Source organism: Stegostoma tigrinum, chromosome 23 (assembly GCF_030684315.1).
Source record: "Stegostoma tigrinum isolate sSteTig4 chromosome 23, sSteTig4.hap1, whole genome shotgun sequence".
Lineage (NCBI taxonomy): Eukaryota > Metazoa > Chordata > Chondrichthyes > Orectolobiformes > Stegostomatidae > Stegostoma > Stegostoma tigrinum.
In genome coordinates this window covers 36,664,541-36,691,105 of record NC_081376.1, presented here as the reverse complement: position 1 = coordinate 36,691,105, position 26,565 = coordinate 36,664,541, and the positions used below count along the sequence as shown (strand labels likewise).

At 43.1% G+C, this 26,565-nt stretch overlaps 1 protein-coding gene across 1 annotated transcript in view; it reads right to left on the bottom strand.

Annotated features, from left to right (window-relative positions):
• Positions 1-26,565, bottom strand: part of LOC125462525 (extracellular serine/threonine protein kinase FAM20C-like) — a 93,296-nt gene that overhangs the window by 22,105 nt on the left and 44,626 nt on the right. Inside the window, exon 3 of the mRNA XM_048552644.1 lies at positions 21,813-21,891. Coding sequence (XP_048408601.1) covers positions 21,813-21,891 — 79 coding nt within the window. The remainder of the gene's footprint in view (positions 1-21,812; positions 21,892-26,565) is intronic.

Here is a 26,565-nt window from a genome sequence, read left to right as displayed (position 1 = left end):
CCTATCCAATCTTTCCTCATAAGACAACCTACAGACTAATGCTATTCTAGAAGTTGGTTTCAGTAAACCTTCACTGCCCGGCTTCCAAAACATCTACATCCTTCCTCAAATAAAAACCAGTGAAAGTACACAGTACTCTGAATGTCATTTCACAAATGCCCAGCTTGGCTGAAGTATAAGTTTGTATTAAATTCCTTTTGAAATAAGCAGTAACATTTCACAATACTTTCAGTCCTTTCATCCAAGTAATTTATATAAATTGTGAAAGCCAAATTGCCAAAGCCAATGAACCATTTATGTCTACCCTCTGTTTCTGTTATCTAACCAATCTTCTAATCGTGTCAATATGTTACTCCCTGTACCATGAACTCTTATTTTCCATAATAATCTTCGCTGCCTTGAATGCCTACTGAAAATCTAAGTACAGTGCACTCGCATGTTCTCCTTTATCCACAGTGTGTGTTACATATTAATGAACTCCAAGAGACCCTACCTCAGAACTAAATGGTAACTAGAAAAATGTCAGCTTATATGCAGATGATGGAGTGGGGGAGGGTTAAGGAGTAAACGGGAGGTGGGGATAGAGCCCAAAGAGAGAGAAGAGCAGTTAGACAGACAAAGGAGTGGATAACAGTCTGGCTGGGAGGGTGAATAGCTGTTAATAGAGACTGTTAGTGGCTAACAATGGGTGGTGAGTCTGGAAGGTAACACTGGAAGAACAGCACCTCATTTTCCTGAGAACCCTGCAGCTCTCGGGACTCGATATCAAGTTCAATAATTTTAGGGCCTGAGCTCTCTCATGTTCTTACCCCAATCCCCACAACCTGGCCTTGGTATCGCATGGTCTGCTATTACACACCACCCATTGTTAGCCACTAACAGTCCCTATTAACAGCTATTCACCCTCCTAGCCAGATTGTTATCGACTCCTTTGTCTGTCTAACTGCTCTTCTCTCTCTTTCTCTAACCCCGCCTCTTTTTTACTCCTTATCCCCTCCCTCCATCCCATCTTACACCATAAGACCATAAGACATAGGAGTGGAAGTAAGGCCATTCAGCCCATCGGGTTCACTCTGCCATTTAATCATGGCTGATCGGCATTTCAACTCCACTTCCCTGCACTCTCTCTCTAGCCCTTCTGGACATAAACTGACCATTTTCTAGCTACCATCAGTTCTGAGGAAAGGTCACTTGACTGGAAATGTTAGCTCTGATTTCTCCCTAAGATGATGCCAGACCTACTGAGCTTCTCCAACAATTTCTGTTTCTGTCTCTGATGCAAAATACCAGTTCATCTTATTTCCCATTATTAACTCCCAGAGTCACTTTTTATAGGATCAACGTTCACTTTGCTGACTCTTTTTAAAACATGTGTCGAAGCCCTTACTGTTCTGTTTTAACATTTTTAGCTAGGCCGTTCGATCTGTTTTTGTTTTGGTGATTGAGGGATAAATTTTGGAGCCTAGGGAGAACTGTCCTGATATTTATCACGTAAAGGTCACGGAATCTTTTACATCCAGCTAAGAGGTTAAGCTCTGTGGTGAAAGTCAATGCCCCTGACAGTGCAGCACTCCCTCAGGACTGCACTGGGCACTGCCATCCTGAGTTTATGCTCAGGTCTCTGGTGTAGTGACTGAATTCACAGTTTCTGACTGTGGTACACCCCAAGACCCAGCTGATCGTGTAAGCCACAGGAATTCCAAGCTACTGCTCCCCCTGTATTCTGCCATCACATTGGCTTATGAATCAAACAAATCTTTGGCAGACTCCAGTAAACAGTCATTTTACTTTCAATGTGGCCTGGTTTGATTTGAAAGCTTCCTAAGTACTGTCTGCACAAGCTTCCGACCAGAGGACCATCAGGACAGGGGTGCATTTCTAATGCCAATCCAGCTGTCCTCAGGTTATGAACAGGTTCCTTTCTGGAATCCTTTAGCATGTTGATTTGTGTGCAGTCAGGGCACAGTGCAGGACACCGGATAGCAACCGTTAATGACAACAGGAAATATTTGTAGGATGGATCTTTAAAATGTAAAACTATGTATGGGATCGCAGTCATAAGTACGAGCTTTCATTCACTCAGATGTTGCCAAATTGTGGACGCCTTCACTTTTACATTCCCCAATACCAAGGTTCACTTTTCATTCCAGATTAATTTAACGAACTGAATTTCATTGCCCAGGCAGAAGCAACTCTGGCAGCCTCTGTGAAGAGAGAAACAGAGGTAACGTTTCATGTCTGCTATGACTTCTTCTTTGTTTCTCCACAGATGCTGCAGGACTTGCTGAGTTTCCCTGCCATTTGTATGTTTGTTTTCGACTTTTTCAGTATCTGTAATATTTTGCTTCTAGTTAACTTTTCTAGAGGCCATAGTGAGATTTCAACTCGAGTCTCCAGAGTATGAGGCCTCTGGATCATCAGAATCATGACTCTTTGTCACTGTACTCCCATAGAGAGAGCACCTTCACTGAACATACTACAGTGGGTTCACTACAACCATGCTCAAGGGCAAACTAGGAATGGGCACCAAATGCCAGCCTTCTTGGCAACAGCAACATCCTGACAAATTATTTTAACAAGAAAAGCTGCTGTCATGCCACCACCTTCTTCAGAAATTGGGTCCCAACCTGAAATGTCAACTTTCCTGCTCCTCTAGAATATAGAACATAGAACAGTACAGCACAGAACAGGCCCTTCAGCCCATGAAGTTATGCTGCCCTATTATCCTACTAAGATCAAACTATCCTGCATACCCTCCATTATACCATGATCCCAAGTATCTATTTGATGCTGCCTAGCCTGTTGTGTTCTTCCAGCTCCATACTGTGGCCCTTCCGCTATTCCTGCTGGCTCAGCAACAAGCTGGAGACAAATGGAAATTTGAGTGCGTTGTCTCCATGGAAAATGATGGTCACAACCTCATTAATTCTTTTTATAACCAGCACCACGCAACAGTTTCCAAATTATTGTCAATCCGTGAAGAGTCACAATGGTTGAAGATTTACTGCAAATCCTTCAAAACAAATCCAGTAAATTTATGTAAGCTGTTGCTCAGTGGAAAGAGTTCGGTCTCAGAGTCAGAAGGTTAAAGCTCCACTCCAAAGACTCAAGCACACAGTCTGCTAGAGGCTTCCAATGCAGTATTGCCTCTGCTACTGTCAGAGGGGTCATCTTTGAAATAAAAAGATTAAACACACAAAGTCCTGTCTGTTGTGCTTGGTGATTGTGAAGGATTCCACAAGGTTATTTTGAAGACCAACTGGGCAGGGTATCCTGGTCAATGTTCATCCCTTCAACATCAGTAACAATCAGAGAATTTGAGGCAAATCACTGGGTGCAATTTAACTGCAAGGTTTTCCAAATTGCAAGAGCGACTGCACTTCAGAAATGCTTAATTAGCTTTTGGATATCCTGAGGCTGTGAAAGGAACAAGAAGTTTTATTTGAAATTAGAGTTGGGGGTTGTGGTGACCCATTGATTCAAAATATGCCAGGTTTGGAGCTATCCATCAAAGTGATGACAGTGTGATACTGAGACAAGAAGGGACTGTGCTGATCAAGCTGATCTCAACTGAGTTAGAATTAGGGGCACTGTAATTAGCCTCGATTTCACAATGCAGTCTGTCTTCAGCAGGGAGATAGAGAGAAGTTTAAAGGTGCAACATCCCACAAGGTGGTAGTATTGAGACACATCATGCCGGCCCTGTGGAGAGGATCTGCTGTGTGATTCCTGTAATAATTCGGTGTAGTTTTGCATGAGGTTCTATGTTCAGTTACTCTATGCAGTGTGTGAATCTCATCTGTGTGCAGTTACTGAATGTTTGTGTGGAATTCCCATCTGTGCAGTTACTCTGTCAGAGAATGTGTGAAATTCCCCAAGACGCAGTATGTCTGGTTGTGTTGGTGTGTGTGTGAATCTCACCAGTGTCTAGTTACTGTGTGAGTGTGCGTGTGTGTGAATCTCACCAGTGTCTAGTTATTGTGTGTGTGTGTGTGTGTGTGTGTGTGTGTGTGTGTCTGTATGTGTGTGTGTGTGTGTGCGTGTGAGAAACTGGGTATGACTGGGGCCTTGAAAGTGACACATGTTACAGTATCATTTCCAGTGACACTGTCACTTTCACATCTGCAGCATGAATGAGCATGAAATGTAACTGGGAATTGTTCAAACTCATTGAACTCCTCGGCAGCTTCACAGCTTCAGGCAGCTGGACAAAAGGCCCACCAAAGAAAAGTTTATAACATGACATTAGGATATGGTTAAATATTGATGAACAGGATAATGCAATTCTGTACATTAAATACACAGAATGACTTACTGTTCCACAAACTGTCACATTTCTTTAGTGAAGGTAAGTCAGGAGTGTGTACAACATGGAATAATTTAAAATGGAAAGATGAGTCTTGGGATTGTTTGCCATTTGTGGCTGACTTTTATTCTAAACAGAATGACTTGTCTGATTAATAAAGCTGAGCTGTTTTCCCAACTGGCAGCTGATAATGTTGGAAGAGTCTGTTCTGTGCTGAGATGGTGCAAACAGGTTCCAGTCATACTTGTGGTTACAATGTCCAACCAGAGATATTTCCAAACTGGACAGAACTCAACGTGCTGTCTTTGTTTATGTCACCGAATTTCCAACATGTTCGACTGCGCTCCTTGTTTAAAGGTTATGTGCATAGATTTGCCTGAAATCTCTCCTCTCTCAGCGAGGGGGTGGGGTGTGTTTGCCCCTCCCTGCCTATAAATTCTGGCACTGAATGAGGGATAAATGCTGACCTGGACCCTGCAGAGATGCTTCTTTTTGTGATATGACAAATTTGTGCAATTGGTCAGCTACCACAGCCTGAAAGGATCATGGGATCCCTGCAGTGTGGAAGCAGGCCATTTGGTCCATCAAGTCTACTTCAACCAGTGCAGTTTTGCTCACCACACTACCAGAAGGATATGGAAGCTTTGGAGAGAGTACAGAGAGGATTCAACAACGATGTTGCCTGGTCTCCAGGGCGTTGAAAGTTTAAAAAGACTAGGATTGTATTCACTGGAAAGACGATGGCTGAGAGGAGACCTGATAGAAGTCTACAAAATGATGAGAGGCATAGATAGGATGGATAGTCAGGGGTTTTCTCCCAGGGTTGAAGTTTCAATGACAAGGGGACACAGGTTCATGGTCAGAGGGGGAAAGTTTAAGGGAGATGTTTGAGGGAAGTTTCTCATGCAGAGAGTGGTAGAAGTCTGGAATGCACGACCAGAAGAGGTGGTGGAAGCAGGCACATTGAAGACATTTAAGAGGTATCCAGATGGGTACATGACTAGGGAGGGAATAGAGGGATATGGATAAAAAAACAGCAGGTTTGGTTTTAGATTAATTAGGGCATGATGGTCAACACAGGCTTGGAGGGCTGAAGGGCCTGATACTATGCTGCACTTTTTCATTTGTTCAACCACCTGAAGAACATCCACCCAATCCAACCTGTTTACCTATCCCTGTAACTCTACATTTCCCATGGCTAATCTACATAACCTGCACATCCCTGAACACTATGGGTAATTTAGCATGGCCGATCCACCTAACCTGCACATCTTTGGACTGTGGGAGGAAACTGGAGCACCCAGAGGAAACCCACGCAGACACGGGGAGAATGTGCAAACTCCACACAGATAGTCACCTGAGGGTGGAATCAAACCCAGGTCCCTGTAAGGCAGCAGTGCTAACCACTGAGTCACTGTGCCAACAAAAGGTCATAGTTCTCTGTCATCTCATTGATGGTAATTCTGACACTGCAGCACTCTCTCAGTATAGCACTTGGCATCTCAGGCTATGGCCAATACAGTGGTCAAATACTATGGTCAAGTAAGGCCAATACCTCTCAAACTGTACTTTGGGACTCAATAATGTATTTCAATTGACTTGTACCAGAAAGTTATCTGATAGCAGTTAAAAGCCATTGAAAGCTGCTTTTTTGAACTTCTTTGGGGGTTAAGTGCTCAATGAAAAAACTGGGATAATCAAAAACCATCAGCTCAACTTCAGTTTTGTCTCAAATTCATTTTTAGTCAACAGTACAAGAAAGTAACTTTAATGTTTTGGTTACAAACACCTTTAGTTCCGACATTCCAACCAATTGACTCCAAAACAGTAACTTTCCAACTTCAAGTCCATTTCCTCAAACTGATAGCTTTTCCAGTCCAGAGAAGAACATAGATTTTCCTTGTGGGGACCGGCTGATTTTGGGCTTCAAACTCTGCCTAATCTGACTGGTACACCCAGTGAGTTTACATCTAACAATGGTTGAAAGGTCACTCAGCTGAAACACAGGGTTCTGGTGTTAAAACGTCAAAACACCTGAATCCAACCCATTCTGAATCACTTGCCCCCAACGGAGAGTGGAAGACCAATCCATATTGAAGAGATGCCTTCCTTGTTTGAACATATAACGATCCATTGTGCTCCTGATTTTATTCCTCTTCCAAGATTTATTCTTGATCAACCTCGGGAATTTCAGCAGCTAAAAGGAGGTGAGAACCAACGTATAGCCTTTACAGAGATAGTAGGAACGGCAGATGCTGGAGAATCTGAGGTAACAAGGCGTACAGCTGGATGAACACAGCAGGTCAAGCAGCATCAGAGGAGCAGGAAGGCTGATGTTTCAGGCCTAGACCCTTCTTCAGAAGATGAAGAAGGGTCCAGGTCCGAAACATCAGCCTTCCTGCTCCATTGATACTGCTTGGCCTGCTGTGTTCATCCAGCTCTACACCTTTATACAGCCTTTACAGCCCTTTTTGTGGGCCAGGACATGCAGGTGCACTCTTCCCCTCCAACATTACCTGATTCCCTTTCCAGCCCCTCCAACTGCATACCCCTTGCGATCATTGACTTCCGCTGCTACCCTTTTGCCTGCAATCTCTCAACGACAGCCTGCAATCATTTCCCATTCCCCACTGCATCATTTACCCCACATGATCTCTACCCCTGAACAGCAGGAAGCCTGTCTGTTCTTGGGCTGTCTCACTCAGAACATTCCCCATCCTACAGACAGCTGTGCTTGTCATTCAGATCAACTTTAGAGAGAGGAATCTGTTGGAAGAAAGCATTCAGGCCCTTGAGTTAAAAATCATACTAGAATGGAAAGTAACCAGATTCCATTCTCTCCTCCTCAATTCGAAACTGTGCTCTGTTAAATAGCAGCGCTGTTAATCTCAGAGAGTGATAGAGTCATACAGCACGAAACAGACCCAACTCGTCAGTGCCAACCATGTTTCCCAAACCGAACTCGACTTGTTTGCCAGCATCTGGCCCAGATCTCTCTGAACACTTACTATGCGTGTAGCTGTCCAAATGTCCTTTCCCTGTTGTAAAAGTATGTGTCTTCACCACTTCCTCAAGCAGCTCATTCCATTCACACAATACCTTCTGTGTGAAAACACTGCCCCTCAGGTCCCGTTTAAAACTTCCCCCTTTCACCTCTTGTTGCCCTCTGGTTTTGGACTCCTCTATCCTTGGAAAAAGACCTTGGCCATTCACCATTTCCCTTCATGGATACTGCCCAACCTGCTGAATTTTCTGTCTGGGCTTGTGACCTCCTCCTAACCCAAAGAGAAGTAAGATTTTTGCTTCAGATCCAAGGGCTGTGGGCATATGGGTTTTTATAGACTCCCATAGTTATAGAATGAACCTTGTGTGTCCTCTCTGATGAAGGGTCTAGGCCCGAAACGTCAGCTATTGTGCTCCTGAGATGCTGCTTGGCCTACTGTGTTCATCCAGCTACATACTTTGTTATCTTGTGTGTCCTCTGTCTGAATGAGTGAAGGACTATTATCAACAAGAAGTCTACCCAATGTCACTGGGTCACAGATCAAGACATCTACTCTGTCATTCGCATTGCTCCCTGGCTGACCATCCATTTGATACTCTGGGTGAAGACGAAAAAAAAATTTAGGAGTCAGAAATAGCTGATCAATCCACTCTCTCTCCCCCATCCTGAACAATCTCGCCAATTTTTTTTCCATAAAATGCACAGACTCATCCAACAAGGCAGGCTGTTTGGCCCATTGTGTCTATGCCAGAACCACTGTCCCACTTCACTGCTTGCTTCCCGTTACCCTGCAGATTTTTGGAAGTTGCTCTGACTTTTGTTTCACCACATTTTTAGGTATTACATTTTAGATCCTGACAACTCGATGTGTGAGCAAAATTCTCCATCTCGCTTCCCCTGTTCTTTGACCAATTAATTTAAACATACGTCCTCCCACTTTTCTGCCAGCGAAAGAGTTTGTCCTTATTTACTCCACCAAAGTCCCCCGGAAGAATTTGAACATCTAACACCCTTAACTCCTCCGTTATGAATCAGTTGTTCAACACAGATTTGAATTCTGACCTTTTCAGATTTAGGCTTGCGTTATAGACCAGGAATCCACAAACAAACTTGACATCTGCCTCAAAATTATTGTTGTGAAATGACATTTGAGTTGTTAGGAACTCATGACCTTGAGTCTCGGACTGAAGTTCAAGTCCCACAAACAGCCTGATCTACTGCATTTTTGAACAATATGAAAGAAGCTCACGACTGAAGTCAGTTGCATCACAGTGGCTGGGAACTTGATTCTGAGTCAGATGGTTGTGGTTTGAAGTGATAGCTATTATTAAAAGGAGACAGGGAGTGGGATGAGGAACTTACTCAGATCGAGCACAAATTCAAGGCTGTCACCTACATCAGCACAAGTACTGGGAGAGTGCTAGCCCATCTTTCCATTGATACAAGAAACTGAGGGCCAGTCTGTCTATCTAAATGATCACTGGTCTATACTTACCCTCCGACCAAAATCATGTGACAGACTTTATTGTCATTATCATGTTTATTTATAGGAACTTGCTGTGTGCAAATTCAATGCGCTGCTTCCTTCATTATAATAATGACTACACTTTGAAAGAAAAGTAGGCAAATGGCTGTAAAATGCTTCCGTATGTCCTGAGGCCGTGCAAGGAGTTGTCAAAAAATGTTATCAAATGATTTTGTTTTTCTTTTCATTGCTAATTGTGAAGAAGTCTGGTTTCCTGTTCTTGATTGTGTACTCAGAGACGTTCACTGGAAAATAGATTCACCTTGACGTCAAATGACTTTGTTTGCAGTGTCTCCCATATGGTCTAATAGCTGGCTGTCACGCATGGTCTAAACTTGTGAGATCATTAGCATGGGGAGAGCTTGGTCTTCTGTGAAATAGTGCCGTGGGATCCAAAATGGGCCTGAGAGGAAGCATCCATTTGAGGTCTCATTCCTATGATAGCACCTCCAACAGCACAGCACCACCTCAGCACTGCACTGCAGCTTCAGCTTCAAAGGGTTAATAAACTCCTGAAGTGGAATTCACACTCACAGACTTACCTTCTGACTCAGAGGTAAGAGAGCTACCATTGAGCCTTAGCAAAATGCAAGCATCCAAAACTAGGCCAAATATAGCCATGATGCCTGTGACTCTATATTTTGGCAGCTTCAGTCTGTGGCTCAGGATCAAACAGGCTTCGATCTGAAATAATAATCACAACCTTGGGTGCAGTAGGATTCAGATTCCGAGTCCTCCCCATGACTAAAGATAACATTTACCAAGCTTGGCTTATACTCTAGCAGCTAACAGTGCCCCACTGGTTATAAATGGGCCATTTGAATTTAACATAACCCATCAGATTGCCAGGCATTTTGCACAATTTAATTGAATTGCTGGGAATAAATGCCAATTATGTTGCGGGAGATAATTGTTCGATGCCATTTATCAAATGCTACAGTTTAATTAAAGTGCTGCTTAATCCTCTGAAGAAATAACATTCGAGCAAACTCATACTCCATGTATTTTTTTAAAAGCATCAATGAAATTGTCATCAGAAGATGATGAAAATGTCCATGAATGTTGATCACAGACACCAAACTCAAATCTGCAGATCCAACTGAAGCCCAGGATCTTTCTGATCATGAAGCTCAAAACTATTATCTTGACTTTATACTCTTGACTTTATCTCCTCACTGAGCAGATGACCTAGGGGAGTCGATGGCCTTGTGGTATTATCACTGGACTATTAATCCAGAGACCCAGATATGTTCTAGGGACCTGGGTTTGAATCCTGCCTCAGCAGATGGTGGAATTTGAATTCACTAAAATATCTGAAATTAAGAATCTAATGATGACCATGAACTGATTGTTGGAAAAACCCGTCTGGTTCACTATTGTCCTTAAGGGAAGGAAACTGCTATCCTTACCTGGTCTGGTCTACATGTGACTCCAGACCCACAGCACCCTGGTTGACTCTTAACTGCCCTCTGAGCTATTAGGGATGGGGAATAATTGTTGCCTAGCCAGCACGGGCCTCATCCAGTGAATGACTAAAGATAAAAATAAACCATCAGCATTTGGAGGGAGGAGTTACAAAGGAGAAATTTGTATGATTGTTATAATTTGGGACAGTGTCTTTCATTTTTGGTCGGATGGGGAAATGATAGAGATCATGTGACCTGCTCTGAATTCTGTTGTTGATGAGGATATTTGGTACATTTGTTAAAGTTTAATCAAGGCCCGAAGTTATTTTATTGGGAAGAAGGTATTACTGGGAAGCAGCTATTTGGACCTGAACAAGTGGGTGGTGGGTGGATGGACTGCTGGCCACTAAATCCCCAGGAGGTGTCAGATTTTGGAAATGATTACATCCTGATCCGTATATTTAACTCCAAGATAAACAGAGGCCTGGAGGACAGTTAATCACTTGGAAACAAGGCCCATGTGTATTATGTTCTTATGGAGATGGACACTGAGAGTGAATGAGTCCAGAAGAAACCACTGCAGGATTGGGTTGAAAATTTTCTCAAATATCACTAAACCTCATTGATGTGGTCAGTTTGTGAGAATCTGAGAGACAGACATTGAGACAGAGAGAGGGAGAGGCAGCAAATCTTTAAGGTTCACCATGCAAGAATGTGGGTGGGAGCTCATGTTCAGATTTAAGAGATCAAGGTCATGTGGATTTAAGTCAACTCTGGAAGACAAGCTTAATTTTGGCTCGAAGGACAGATCTTTAGGGAAAATAAAAACCAGAAGAGCTGCAGATGCTGTCCATCAGAAACAAAAAGAGAAGTTGTTGGAAAAGCTCAGCAGGCCTGGCAGCATCTGTGAAGAAATGTCACTTAATGCTTCAGGCCTGGTGACCCTTCCTCAGAGCAGGACCCTCTGAGGAAGGGTCACCGAACCTGTCACGTTAACTCTAATTTTTCTTTACAGATGTTACCAGACCTGCCAATCTTTGGGGTAGCCCATCACATGCAAGTATTGTTGGGGATTAAAAGTTATCTGGTTTGAAAAGGGAGAAGAAGCTAAAAATCGCATTGAGCTGGTATCTGCAGAATGAAGACTTCTGTAGAGAGTTATTACTTAAGACTCAGAGGCTGATTTGAAGAACCCTGGCTGCAGGAACAAGATTCAGCACAGACTCCAGGTCAGTGTGACACTGGGTGATGGGTTTAATCAGAACTGTCAATGGCTCTGTATCCATTCAACAGCTGTAAAAATATCACCAAAGGTAACTTGACGTCACAGGTTAGTAAAATCAGAACAGGGGAGGTGCTGTTTCACCCCTCTGTTCCGCCTTTCGAAAAGGTCATGGCTGATGTGCATTGTAACTTCAGCCACCATCAGGTGAGGCTGGATGCTCCACTAACATCATTCACATTAAGTACTGGTTTGTTTGGGTCAAAAGCATGAAATTTAATGGGCAGAGAAACCAGATCTGATTGACACAGTAAATTTTAACAATGTGGAAATGCCCGGGTATTAAAGCAGATTGAATAATAACTAAACACAGGCAAATGGGATGGGTTTAGATCAGGAAACTTGGTTGGTGTGGACAATTGGATCGAAATCATGACTCCATGACTTTACTCTATGCCTCCAAACTCCTCAAGCAGTGAAGTGTGCTGGGCTACAGAGGAAACGCGAAAGAAATGGGATTTCACTGCTCTTGCAAATAGCAGACATATATCATTGCAAGTTTATTTGAAGTTTTAGGGTTTATGAGTGCTTATTATGATGTCTCCAATGTCTAACATACTAAAAACATTTTCTCAGTGGGATTAACCCATTAAAGGCTTTTCGTAGAAAAATATAAAGTGTGTTATCACTAGTCATTGTACAAGGGTCTTATGGTGCAGTGGTAACATCCTTACCTCTGGGCCAGAAGGTCTGGGTTTAAGTTCCACCTCACTACGTGTCAGAAATTTGTTCAAACAGGGTGATTAACAAAAAAAATTGTACAGCTTCATGTGAACATGCATTATCATTGATTAAGCATTGTTCAGTATTTCACTGGATGGTATAAAGAACCTCTCATTTATAGTTACTGGCTGCTAGTAATTGAGTATTTAGATAATCAGCTAAGAACCAGTGGTGGAAGGCAACTGAACCTGAAGTTTAAATCACCAATATATTATTATAAACAGACACAGTGACTGATACTCCTGGAGGATCAATAGATCCATGAACTCTACACATCAGCTGCTAATCAATTAGGTACCACCAAAACCAAAATTACATTCTTGTTGGGCTTGCCCCTGAATGGAATTTGCCTTTTATAATAAAGTATAATGAAATAAAACTAAGAAGCAGAGATGCAACTTTGCCATAATATTGGCTGTTGGAGGAGGCAGGAATAAGAATGTTCTTGCTGTCTGCAGGACTGAGGATTGATTACAAATGACTGAATCTGATGCCACATGCTGTATCTGCTCTAATGTTTCTGTGATGCTAGATAAATACCAGTAATTGCTCGCACCATCATGCTAACACGTGGTGAATCTTTAGCTGAGTTATAACCTTTCCACCAGATGGTGTTTGTGCTTTCTATAAGTTATTTCCCATAAAATACACCACAGATAGTCAGGTTCTTCTTGAGTCTGATTTCTCAAGTTTATTTACAACAGTAACTACTCGCTAGGTTATGGTAACACAGACTTACTGTATGTTTACTGATATTATGGTAGAGCATGCCCACAATTGACTGACTCCATCACACATAGACAGTGACTGCCGGTGAGGTGGATGCCTTTACACTGGAACATTGAGTCTCATCTAACCATCTTAAAGGCACAGGCTGGTCTGAAATCTTTGCTATAACAATACCATTGATCAAATAGCACAATGTTTATTCACTGTGAGTGATTAACTAATTTAATCATGCTACCCTCTGCTTATACTTGGCTTGAAATGATAAATAGATAATCGATGCTTCTCATAATGAACAGAATTCCTTTTTTGATACTATGTATGTGTGTTGCAAATTAGCAACCCTCCTCCACTCTTGGGGTTTGCTACACATTATCAGTTGTGCAGAATGTCAGGCTAACAGCCATTCAAACATATAGCAAAATGGTGTGCCCATGTAGTCTACTCGGCCATAAGTGGTGGAGGATCTTTGCTATCACAGCTACCTGCATCTCATCTCAAGCTGACCGTGCAGCACTCCCTCAGTCTTGAACTTTGTGCTCAAGTGTCCAGGTTGGGCTTGAACACACAACCTTTGACCTCACAGTCAAGAGTTCTACATTGATGCATAGCTGACATTGTTAACTGTTGCTGCAGACGCACTGAGTACTCAGCCAGTTATTATATATTCGCTTCCAAAAAATAATGACGTGCTATGCAAATTTTATGAATATTTTGCAAAGATGTAAAAAAGTGCTGTGAATAATGAAACGATAGGTTGGAATATTCACAGACAGCTGCTCTGTGAATTGTTCACTCTGAATGGTGATTACAGATTACACTGCTGCTATCTCAATTGGAAAACTATGTACGTTCTTATTTAAAAAGAATGTTAACATTCAGGAAGCATCATTAACATTGCAAGTTTAGACTGCTGTTTGAGGCTTTTAAATGTCACATGCTTTCCATCAGAAAGTGTCTGGAAAAAAAGCCTGATCACTTTTTTTACCAGATGCTTTCTCATGTGTTTAGCACAGAACACAGAAACCCTGCTCACTAACTCATACCAAATCCCACTCATTCCTGTGCTTGCTGACTTATACCAGCTCCCAGCCCAGTTACGCCTGAATTTAAGTACTCTCATTTTTATTGTGAAGCCTCTCTAATGTCTCACTGCTTCATATGTCTGTAACTCCCTCCAGTCCTAAAACTTTCCAACATTACCGTAAACTTTCAATTCTGGCCTCTGGCAAGTCCCCAGTCTCCATCACTCCACCACGAGTTGCTGGCTGGGCTCTAAACTCTCCACCAGCCAACACCTTTGGGACGGCATGGTAGCTCAGTGGTTAGCACTGCTCTCTCACAGCACACCGGGGACTTGGGTTCAATTTCACCCTCAGGTGAAGTCTGTGTGGAGTTTGCACATTCTCCCTGTGTCTGTGTGGGTTTCCTGCAGGTACTCTGGTTTCCTCCCACAGTCCAAAGATATGCAGGTTAGGTGGATTGGCCATGCTAAATTGCCTGTAGTGTTCAGGGATGTGTCAATTAGGGGGATGGGTCTGGGTGGGATGCTCCAACGGTCAGTGTGGACTTGTAGGGCCGAAGGGCCTGTTTCTTTACTGTAGGGATTCTGTGAAACTTTTTAAATGCTGAGCAACCTTTTTGATCACATGTTGCCATTTCTCATGATGTGGCTCTTAGGTCTTATTATTTCTCCTATGAAGCTTGGAGTATGCTGTATAAAATGCAATCTGCGGTTTCTGTAACTGGATCTGACGCAATTGTGTTCAAGGCAGCCCCAAAGGTGAATGGATATTTCTGGGCAGATGTTTTATGCAATGATTACCAGGTGACACATTTAGTTTTAAGATGGTTGGTTTAGCAGGATTCTGTTAGAAGTTGCACAGTGTAGCTTGTTAGGCAAAGTCTAGACAATGGAGCCACTGTATGGGAGGTTTCTGGGTATATTTAAATGGAACGATGGGCACTGTAGAGCCCTGCAAGTTTTTGATGGTGATTTGGACCCTCTTAAGTTTAGGATGCAGTTGTGGAGTGCGGATCCAAGGTCACCAATTAAAAAGGAGGAGAACCACTTCCTTCAGAGAGATTCACTTCACTCACCTATCATGTCAGGCCAGAGATGTGACTTCAGACCTCGACTGGAATATGATTCTAGAATCAGGTTTGCTCCCTGGGTCAAAGAGAAACCACACACCCAACAAGATGGTTGATGTTTCATTTGCAGCTCTTAATGTCTCATTTTAATGTTGGTATTTCCAGCAATGTTTGTCCTGTATAACTTGCCTGTCTCTTACTTGGCTTGTGTGATCCCAATCCCCATTCACATCACGTGAACTTTAAAGTCTTTGTAAGGTTTTTGGTAAAATTGTAAGATGACAAGCAGAGCATGAGAGTGTTTTCTGATCACCGTGAGTGTTTCAGTTACTTGGTTGCTGAATGCGAGCCAATATTTGTGATGTAAATATATGCATGAAGTACATTTTGTTTGCGTACATAATGTTTTGCAGGTGTAAATAGGTACAGTGGGCCCAATTTCTGGCACTGATGCGCTCTTCCCAAGGAAGCCTGAAGAAAGTTCAACCTGAGATTGCTTCAGGCCATTTTTCAAGCATTTGGGCTGGCCACCTAAAATACATTTAGGCCAATATGTGACATAACACCTGCTCTGAATCTCTCTGGGAAATTGGGCTGTGGGAGTGGAGTAGGCTTTAAAGGGCCAAGTTTTGCAGATAGCAGATGGGCCCTCAACCTATTCACCAAAGAGGTTTAAACAGCACCTTCCAAACCCACAACCACTGCCATTTAGAAGCACAGGGGCAGCAGATGCAGAGGAACACCACCACCTGCAGGTTTCCCTCCAAGCCACTCACCATCCTGACTTGGAAAAGTGTTGCTGTTCCTTCACTGTTGCTGGGTCAAAAGCCTGGAATTGCCTCCCTAAGGGCATTGTGGGCCTATCTACAGCACATGGGCTGCAGTGGTTCAAGAAGGCAGCTCTCCACCACTTTCTCAAGGGCAACCAGGGATGGGCAATAAATGCCGGCCAGCCTAAAATGCCCACATCCTGCAAGTGAATGAAAAAGAACGGCCATCATTGATCAACTTTTCTCGAATTCTCATGGAACCAAGCAAATCAGGAGTGCTCCTCTTGGTAGCATAGCTGTCCTGATGGCAGTACACATTTCCTGTCTGTCCCTTATATTGGGACTAACATGAGGGGCTCTGGAGGAGAGGTGGGATCCCACAGTGTCTCCAATGACAGGTTATCTACCTGTGAAAGACAGGAGGAGGAACAGGCCATTCAGCCCTTCAAGCCTGCTCCACCATTCAATCTGATTATGGCTGATACTCTGTCTCAGTGTCATACTCCTGTTTTCTCCCCCTATCCAGGAAGCCTTTAAAGGCATGACAGGCCACACATTCCAGCCCAATTTCAGGCTGGCCTCAGGCCTGAACAGCCCCGGTTCCAGGCCCATTTTACCCACAATATCCCCTTGCAGTAGACGTGACCTGAATCAGCATGACAGAAATCTGACGAATACACTCCTGAGTCTGAGTACTAATAACGTTGCTGGGAAAAATAATTTCAGTGTAGGTTTTAGTGGCATTGAAATTGAGTTAAGGCTCTGAGGCAATATTAGAAATGTTTTGGCAATATGCCATTCTAACCCTTGGGACATCTGACTTACAGCAAGATCTTTTGTATCTGAGAATGTTGTTCCAGAGCAAAACATTGTCATATCACAAATGGGCATACCACCTAATTAGACCATCGCCCAATTAACTGAGTGCACTTTCAGAAAGACTGATTTAAACCAGACATGAAAAGACTCTCCTGCTCACTGCTGCTATATTGCCTGACTGAACGTGACTCTGTGAAAGAACATCATGTTTCTCTCTATCATCATTTGGCTTTTCCATTGTTTGCACTGGGTTTTACTCATGGCCTTGGGTTCTATTTCTGCAGTTTCGGTATTCTAACCATTCTCTTTGGTCAGCTTAGATCTTGCTCTATCCCCTGAAACTGGGATCAATAGTTCCTGTGGCTCAGTGTGTTACATTCTCACCTCTAATGGTAGAAGTTTGTAGGTCGGCTCCCAATCCACACATTTAAGCTTAAATTCTAGTCCTACACTTCCTGGAGTAATGTGCTTACTCAGTTATCTCCACCGACTGATAACCTCTGTTAACATTAAAGTACATGATGACCTAAATATGAAAGTCATAGTGGGGAGCTGCTAAAACTTTAGTCATTTGAATGCTGGAGCAACCAGCCTTCACTTTTTCACTCACAGCAGCTGTTTCTTAAAGTGAATGAATCCTGATTATCTCCTCACATCCCCCTAATGGTAGACCCTCCAGATGGAAAAGCTCCATTATATGACCAGGATATTAAAATTCGATAGGTTGTATTGGATTGCGGCCAAGGAGAGGATGAGAATGTAATGGAGAAAGTGCATTGGGGCAAACTAAAATAAAACAAAGAAACAAAATGATTTTAAGCTATCATCAAATTACAGAGCGAGTTTGTGCTTGTCCTTAAATACCAGAAACATTTGAAATAATATGCCTCAGTTTGAGATGCCTCCGTCAACTGAAAATCTAATATCATGGATCAGCCCAGGTGAGAATTCACTCTATGTGCAAATGGTATGGCATAGAACACAGAACATAGAATGGTATAGTTCAGGAACAGGCCTGTTGGCCCACTTTGTCTGTGCTGATTATGTCTATCTGCTTGCACATGATCCATACCCCTCTATTCCCTGCCTGTTAATGCGTTTGTCTCTTAAGTGTTGCTATCATATCTGCTTCTACCTCCTCCCTGGCAGTGCCTCACAAATCTCCTCCAAACTTGCCCCTCTCACCTTTAACCTATGCCCCTTATTATTTGACATTTCTACCCAGGGAAAAGGCTCTCATTATCCAGCCTATCCCTGTCACTCATAATTTTATACACTTTACTCCGAAGTGTATTTTATACACTTCAGCCTCTAGTAAAAACATTCCAAGTTTGTTCAACCTCTCCTCATAGCTAATACACTCCAGACCACGCAGCACCCTGGTAAACCTCTTCTATTTCCTCTCCAAAGTCTCCGCATCCTTCCTATATTGTGGCTACCAGAACTGCATACAATATTCCAAATGTGACCAAACTAAAGGCTTATTCAGCTGCAACATCACGCATCAACTTTTATACTTAGTGCCCTGACTGGCGAAGGCAAGCATGCCTTCTTCACCACCTTACCCATCTGCGTTCCCACTTTCTGGGAGCTATGGACTTCTATCCCAAGATCCCTTTGTATATCAATGCTTCTGGGGGCCTGGCTATATACACTATACTTTCATCTTGCATTTGACCTTCTAAAATGCATTACTGCGCACTAGTCCCGATTAATTTCCATCCGCTATTTCTCTGCCCAGATTCCAACTGATTCATATCCTGCTGTATCCCTTAACAACCTTCTTCATTATCCACACCTTCACCAATTTTTGTGTCATCTGCAAATTTCCTAATCAGACCACCTAAATTTCCATCCAAATAATCTATAAAAATGACCAGCAGCAGAGGTCCCAGCACTGATCCATGTGGGACACCATCGTCAACAGACTTGCAGTGATAAAAACACTCATCCACAACTACTCTCTGTCTTCTATGGCCAAGCCAATAGAAAACTCACCAACTCACTGTGGACTCCATGTGATTCAATCTTCTGGAACAACCTGCCAGGAGGGATCTTGTTAAATGCTTTCCCACAGTCAATGTAGACAACATCCACTGGCCTGTCGTCATCAATCATCTTTGTCACAGGAAAGAATGAGCTTACATTTGTATAGCACCTTTCATGGCTTTAGGATATCCAAAAGCACTTTATAGACAACAACAGACTCAAGTGCACTCAGTGTTAATGGAGGAGAGCATTCAGACACAGCCAAATTCCACAATCAGCAAACCACAATTCTTCTGCTCTTCATCCAAACAGTTCTTTGTCCACCCAAGAGGACAGATGGGTCCTCAGTTTTGCACTTTATCCAAACAGTGCCATGTCTGGCAGCATAGCATTCCATGAGTACTTTTAGAGTTAGGCTTGAACCCATGGTTTACTAACTGAATAGCAAGTGTGTTACCCACAGAGCTACAGCTGACACAGCATCAAGTGCTTTGGTATCTTTGTCCAACTGTGCACAGTTCTTGATTCTGAGGAATCACAGCAATGTGCAGTTGGAGCAGAATAAGCTGGAGCCCTGAAACAATGTCAGGGTTAGAAGAAAGACTGGTAGAAATTTTAATTTCGATGGGCAGCCAACTGAGGAAATCCCACGTGGAAGTGTGAAAAAGAACAGGACTTCAGGAAGAGTTCAAGATTTCAGGTCAGCTCTGATGAAGAGTTGTCATCTAGGCTCGAAATGTTAGCTTGTTTTCTCTCCATGGAAGCTGTCTGATCTGCTTTAATCTCCAGCATTTTTTGTCATCAGTACATATTCCAGCATCTGCAGTAATTTTCTCCTACTCAGAAACAGTTCAGTTTGGAACACTGCTTCAATGAAATTGTGACAGTAAGACAAGGACATAAATTCAGTTTCAGGAATGGCAAACACAGGGCTGAGGTTAGGATGTTATTTCTTGGAGAAAGCACCGTTGTCACATGGAATGGAGGTAACGGAAGCAAACACCTCAAAGTTACTCGAGTGACAGATGTTATAACACAAGGAAGTCTATCTGTGTGATATGGGGATTACAGAACTGACGCAATTTGAAGAAATAGTGAAGAGATACCCCCATAATCAGGTCCTTGAACTTTGCTCACATTCTCTGACAGCCTGCTCCCCCATTGCTCAGCACATGTTGGCTCTCCATGTCCTCACTGCAGGGAAATAACAGTGAGAAGGATTTCCTCAGTACATCCGCTGACTCATCCTGCCTCAGCATTGTCTACACACAGTGAGACAGAGGCTAGGGAGGTGACAGAGAGATTGTAGGAGCCTGTGGGAGGCAGCTTTCCAGAGCAGGAGAGAAACTGATTCTGACTTTGGTCATAACTTCCATTTTCTGACTGCTCTGGATGTTACAAAAAACTCATCCACAACATTTAACACTCATCGGTGAAGAGAGAACAGAATGAGGTCCATTCAATGAATGCTCCTGTTCATTGAGGCGGTCTACTCATAGAATCCGTACAGTATGGAAATAGGCCACCCGGCCCAACAAGACCACACTGATCCTCTAAGCAGCATCCTACCCAGGCCCAGCCCTACATTTTCCACGGCCAACACATCTAACCTATATGTCCCTGAACACTATGGGGCAGTCCCCCTAACCAGCACATCTTTGGAGTGTGGGAGGAAACCAGAGCACCTGATGGAAGCCCACGCAGACACGGGGAGAAAAATAGTGTTCAGGGACATATAGGTTAGATGTGTTGGCCGTGGAAAATGTAGGGCTGGGCCTGGGTGGGATGCTGCTTAGAGGATCAGTGTGGTCTTGTTGGGCTGGGTGGCCTGTTTCCACACTGTATGGATTCTATGAGGGTGGTATTGAATCCAGGTGCCTGGCACCATGAGGGAGCAGTTCGAATACTGAGCCACTGTGTCGCCTCACACTGTCCTCATTCCACAGTCTGCTTTTGCATTGTTGATTTATATTCCTGTAGATTTTCTTAACAGTTGTGCTTTCTTGTGATGTTGCTGAAATCTCTTTCTTTCAATGCAGGGCTCAATAATTCAAGTGCCTTCAAGGTGGAATTATGCAACGAACATGCCTCCAATATTAACTGGGAGGTGGGAGAGGTGCATTGCAATATTAATTACCTGTCCATAATATATGTCCGATATTCACACATCCTTGGGTAAAAGGCACTTTTGGCTCCTTGAGTCTGTTCTCTCATTCAATTCAACCATGGCTGATGTGTGGTTAAACTTCGGTGACCTGCTTTAATTCCATGTCCCTTCACAGTCTTACCAAACTGAGAAGTATCAAACTCTATTCTGGAAATCTTCAGTTGTCCTCAGTGTCAGGCACTTTCCTGGCAGTGTAAGCTCCAGATTTCCACTGTCCTTTGTGTGATGAAGTGTATTTCAGTCATCATTCTGAAACCGTTAATTCTGAAGTTATGCCCTCTTGTTCTGGACTCTCCCCAGAGGAATCAATTTGTTTGAGCTGCCTTTGAATCCTGAAATAAATGTCCAACAGGAGTCTGGATCCTCTGCTTGCTGGCACAGTGCCTGACAGGGCTATTGTCCTTGAAACAGTTTCCTATTGACTACCCCAACATGTCCCAAATAAAATACCGAGCTCTCAATCCATCCTATGCTCACTGACCTACACTGCTTTCTTCTCCAGCAACACCTCAATTTGAAACTTCTCATCTTTGTATTCAAACCATTCCCTGGATTTGCTTCTTCAGCCTTCTTCCAGGCCTCCCATATCCCTGTTGGCCTCTTGTACATACCTGAATGAGGGTTGTCAGTTCTGCCTTCAGCTGACTAGGCCCTTAGCTCTCGAGTTCCTTCCTTCACCTTTCCATCTCAGTGCTCTCTCTGCTCCTTTAAGCTGCTGGTTAAAATCTACCTCTTCATCCACATTCTTTGACCCTAATGTTTCCTTATGTATCTTGGTGTCAAAAGTTTGTATCTGAGGCATCAAAGAACATTTAGCTATGTTACGCTGTGTTGAATATGCTATTTAAATGTTTCTGTCATTAAGAAACAAATAAATCAAAATTCATAGAAAGCAAAACGATTAACAACGAGAAGAACTGATGGGAACGTCTCGTTCATTGTCGATCTACATGCAGCTACTAACCAAATAAGTGAACATGGTAGTTGAAAAACATACTCACTTCATTGGTTTAAAGAGTGCCTGGCCGTAGTTTTGGAAAGACATGATGAGTTTTAACTGTGTGCCTCCAGATTTCATCGCTGTCAGGGAAATACAAGTGGACGATTAATTAAAATGCAACATATATTTTAATCAGAATGCAAATGATTTCCTAATTTGAGGGATGAGTGCTTTCTCCTCACAGTTACATCACATCATTTAGGACCGGACTAGGCCATTCAACCCCTGAAAGCTGGCTCACTATTCATGGCTATGCTAACTTGATTCTACTCACCAACATTTGCTTCATATCTGTGATACATGGGGATGTACTGCAGGGTAGTGTTAATAGTGTGGGTTCGACTCTCGCAACAGCTGAGGTTACTATGAAGGGCTTTTTTTTCAACTGCTCTTTGAGGTAAGGTGACTTTTAGGTTAAACCACAACTAATTGTTTCTCTTTGATGCAAGTGTGGGACGATGGTGATGTTACTTTTTGCACTTACATTCAATCAAAACATATTGCTGTCCGTCTTCAACATATTCATTGACCCAAAATACAAGGTTTTCCACAGGAAGGAATTTCAGACTTTCAATGTCCTTCATTTCCAACGTTTACCCCACTAATTTTGAGATTTCACACTCCAAGAGGACATAACTTCTGTGCATCTAGCGCAACAAGACTCATGTACATTAGATCAAATGTAAATAATCCCACAGGACATTACACAAATCAGAAATGACTCTCTTCTGCTTTTGCTTTCCAACCTGTTCAGTGGAAAAACCAGGGAGGCAGAGTTGGTCTCCTTTGAACAGAGAAGTTAAAGGGAGTCTTAAGACAGATGTCCAAGATTATTAAGGGTTTTGAAATAATGAATAAGGAGGAACCTGCATTGGTAAGAGAACAGCTAGCAGGGAACACAGTCAGGGTGATTGTCAAAAGACTGAGCCTGGAGGCCATGTGGAATATAGTTTTACCAGTGAGTTCTGACCCGAAACACATTACCTGTTAAAGGGCTTGGGTAAATGGGGTGAGGGGAGAGAGGTGGAGTCGTTGGAGCAGATTTTATAATAGCTTCCAAAAGAGAGTTGGCTAAATTTGATCTGAAAAAGGTTTTGCAAGGCTATGGAGTAAATGCAAGAGACAAAAGTCTAATTAGGTAGCTCTATTAAAGAGCTGGTAAGAGGGCATGATTGGCTGAATGGCTTTCCTCCACAGGGTATGATTGTGTGGCTAGAACCAAAAGGCCCTGTGCCAGTGAGATGGTGCCCGTCTGTAACAAGTCCCGATGTGTTTAGTGGTTCCCATCAAGGGCAATGGAGGTTCTTACATAACTTGGGTAGGAAACAGTCACTATGGAGGCATCGTGTTGACCCATGTTTTTGTGGGTGAATAGCCGTGCCTTTGGCATTTTGCCACACTGTCAGTTCACAGCTATGGCATTAGAGAAAAATGATGCTTTGTCACTGAATGCATCTGGATACAAATGAAAGCCTTGTTTGTTGTGGATAAATGGGTGGATGCAGCCTGCACAATCATGGTGACCACAGTGAATGGAGAACAAAGAACAATCAGTAAGGATTAATGTAGAGCAGAATCAATCCCGTTACTAATGCTTGGAAATATATTCCGTGGTCTGTTCCTTTGCTATCCTGCTTGCAGGCTTCTTACTCTGGATATCCCCCAGTCCTTTCCCCATGGCTCTGAACAATTCCGGTCTTCCCCAGGGAGGTTATTCTACATGTTTCAACTGACAGATCTTAGCAGGCTGTTCTCTCATCCTCGGTAACCCTGAACTCATTCTGTCCATTGGTACATATGCCTTAACATGGGTTCTGTTCACCCATCACCCCAGTGCTCGCTGATCTACTTTAGCTCCTGGTCCCACCAACAACCGCATTTCAAAACCTTCTTCCTTGTTTACAAACCAAGTCTCTTCCAGTCACAGTCATCCAACTCTGGTTTCTTGCCCATCCTCCATTTCATTTCCCCACCATTGGCACCTGAGTCCCAAGCTCTGGAGTTCCATCTCTAAATCTCTTTCTCCACCTTTCCATGGAAAATAGGTCTAGATGTGGGCCCGCTCCGCCATTCTACATAATCATGGCTGACTCTGTATCTCAATGCCATGCTCGTGCTCTCTCCCCACACCCCTCGACATTGTCTTTCCTAAATGTATTCAGTGACTTGACCCTGACAGCCTTCTGTGGAAGAGAATTCCACAGGCAAACCAACTTCTGAGGGAAGAAGTTCCTCCTTATCTCAGAAAGAAATAGCCTATGACATAACCTGAGACCGTGACCCCTTGTTCTGTGCATCTGTCAGGCAAGGGAATCATGAATACCCTTTAAAGCCTACCTCTCTGACCAAACTTTTCATCATCCATCCTTACATCTCCTCATTTCCACTATGTCAGATTTTGCTTGATAATCGCTCTGGTGAATCACTTTGCAGAGTTATAGAACATAGAACATAGAAACGTACAGCACAGTACAGGCCCTTCGGCCCATGATGTCGTGCTGTGGAATAATTCTTATACTGCATGAAAGGCACTACATAAATCCAAGGTTTTATTGTTGTACTCAGTATCACTGCAGCACCATTCCTGACCTGTACAGCAGGATGGATGCAGTACTGAGAAGAGGGAGCCCTGGGTGAAATTCATTTTCAGCTTCCGTAGTTGTTCACTCTTTCTTTGATTCAAAGTTCCCAAATGATTGCTGTTGGAATGAATGGAGGCATCAAGAGAATTCCACACTGACAGGAAATTCCAATCCCATGTTAGATTTCTCCTCCTTCCTCCCTAACTTCCCACTTCATCCTATCTTTTGTGTTTGTGCGAAATAACACTTTGTTCTGTAACCTTGAAAACCTACGATGCCATCATCATGACAACTCATTATTATCTTTCTACCTGAATTAGTTTGTACAGTTTTGAATTACTTGTTACTTTGGTTAGAATCTCATCATATGACTTATACCTATCATGTAATTCCAGCCATTTGGTTTGTCTCTAGTACCATCTTATTTTTAACTTTTTGTAATTATCTCTCTGCCTCAGTTACTCGGATCATAATACATCCCTTCATTTGCTGTTCAGCTGTTGACACCTTACACAGTTTGACACTTTTGATCACCTGTAAAGGCTTATTATTAATTGTACTATCTTTTGACACTTTTAATTACCTGGAGTCTTGCAATTATCTCTCTGCCTATAAACTCTGTGTCTGTGCGTTTACCTCCACTTCGACTGACAAAGGAGCAGTGCTGTGAAACCTCGTGATTTCAAATAAACCCGTTGGACTATAACCTGGTGTCATGCAACTTCTGATTTTAACCTTGAAATCAGAATAGGAATTGTCACAGGCCCTGTCAGGAAGGACCTTTTCACACCAAGAGGAATGGATTTCAGGGAAAATTCTCTCCCGCCAAAAGAGCTATTGAGGCTGGCATTCAATTGGGAATGTCAAACCTGAGATGGATAGCTTTGTTTTGTTGAGTGAAGAATATTAACGATATTACAGAACAAAAAGGAAAGTAGATGGAGTTAGCTGGAAGATCAGCCATGATCGAATTGAATAGTAGAACAGGCTTAAGGGGCTGAATGGTCTCCTGTTTCTAACTTGATGATGATAGAACAGTGAAAATTTATTTGTGAGTGGGAATCACAACCGTTCATACCCAATTTTATCATGACAAACAATACACAATCGAGTTCATCAGCTTCCTCCAATTTTACAATTGGTACCAATGCAATAGCTAGGAAAAGGGATGAGGTCCTGAAAAGTGAGGGGGTTAGTTTGGAAGCTAAAAGGCAGGATGAGCAGAGTACTAACCTCAGGATTACTACCGGTGCCATGGGCTAGTGAGGCTAGGAATAGAGAGCGAGTGTAGCTAAATACGTGGCTACGCAGCTGGTGTAGGAGAGAGGCCTTCAGGTATGTGGATCATTAGGATACCTTCTGGGGAAGGTGAGACCTGTACAAAAAGGACAGGTTGCACCTGAACTGGAGGGGCACCAATATCCTGGGTGCGAGGTTTGCCAGAGCTGTTCAGGAGGGTTTATTCTAGTTTGGCGGAGGAATGGGAACCGGAGCTACGGATCAGAGGATGGGATAGCTGGTGCACAGACAGATACAGCATGCGGACAGTCTGTGAGGAAAGATAAACAGTTGATAGGGCAAAGTTGCAGTCAGTGCGACGGGTTGAAGTGTGTCTATTTTAACACAAGAAGTGTCAGGAATAAGGGTGACAAACTCAAAGCATGGATCAGTACTTGGAGCTACTTGGATAACACAGGGGCAGGAATGGTTGTTGGATGTTCTGGGGTTTAGATGTTTCAAAAGAAATAGGGAGAGAGGTAAATGAGGTCAGGGAGTGGCATTGCTAATCAGGGGTGGTATCACAGCTGCAGAAAGGGAGACCATGGAGGACGGTGTCTCCACTGAGTCGGTATGGCTGGAGGTCAGAAACAGGAAAGGAGCAGTCACTTTATTGGGAGTTTTCTATCGACCACCCCCTCAATAGGAACAGAGACACTGAAGAACAGATTGGAATGCAGGTTTTGAAAAGGTGCAGAAGTAATAGGATTGTCGTCACGGATGACTTCAACTTTCCTAATATGGACTGGAACCTCCTAAGTGCAAATAGTTTGAATGGAGCATATTTTGTTAGGTGTGTCCAGGAAGGAGTTCTGACCCAATATGTAGATAGACCGACTAGAGAGGAGGCCCTATTGGGTTTGGTCCTCGGCAACGATCCAGGCCAGGTGTTAG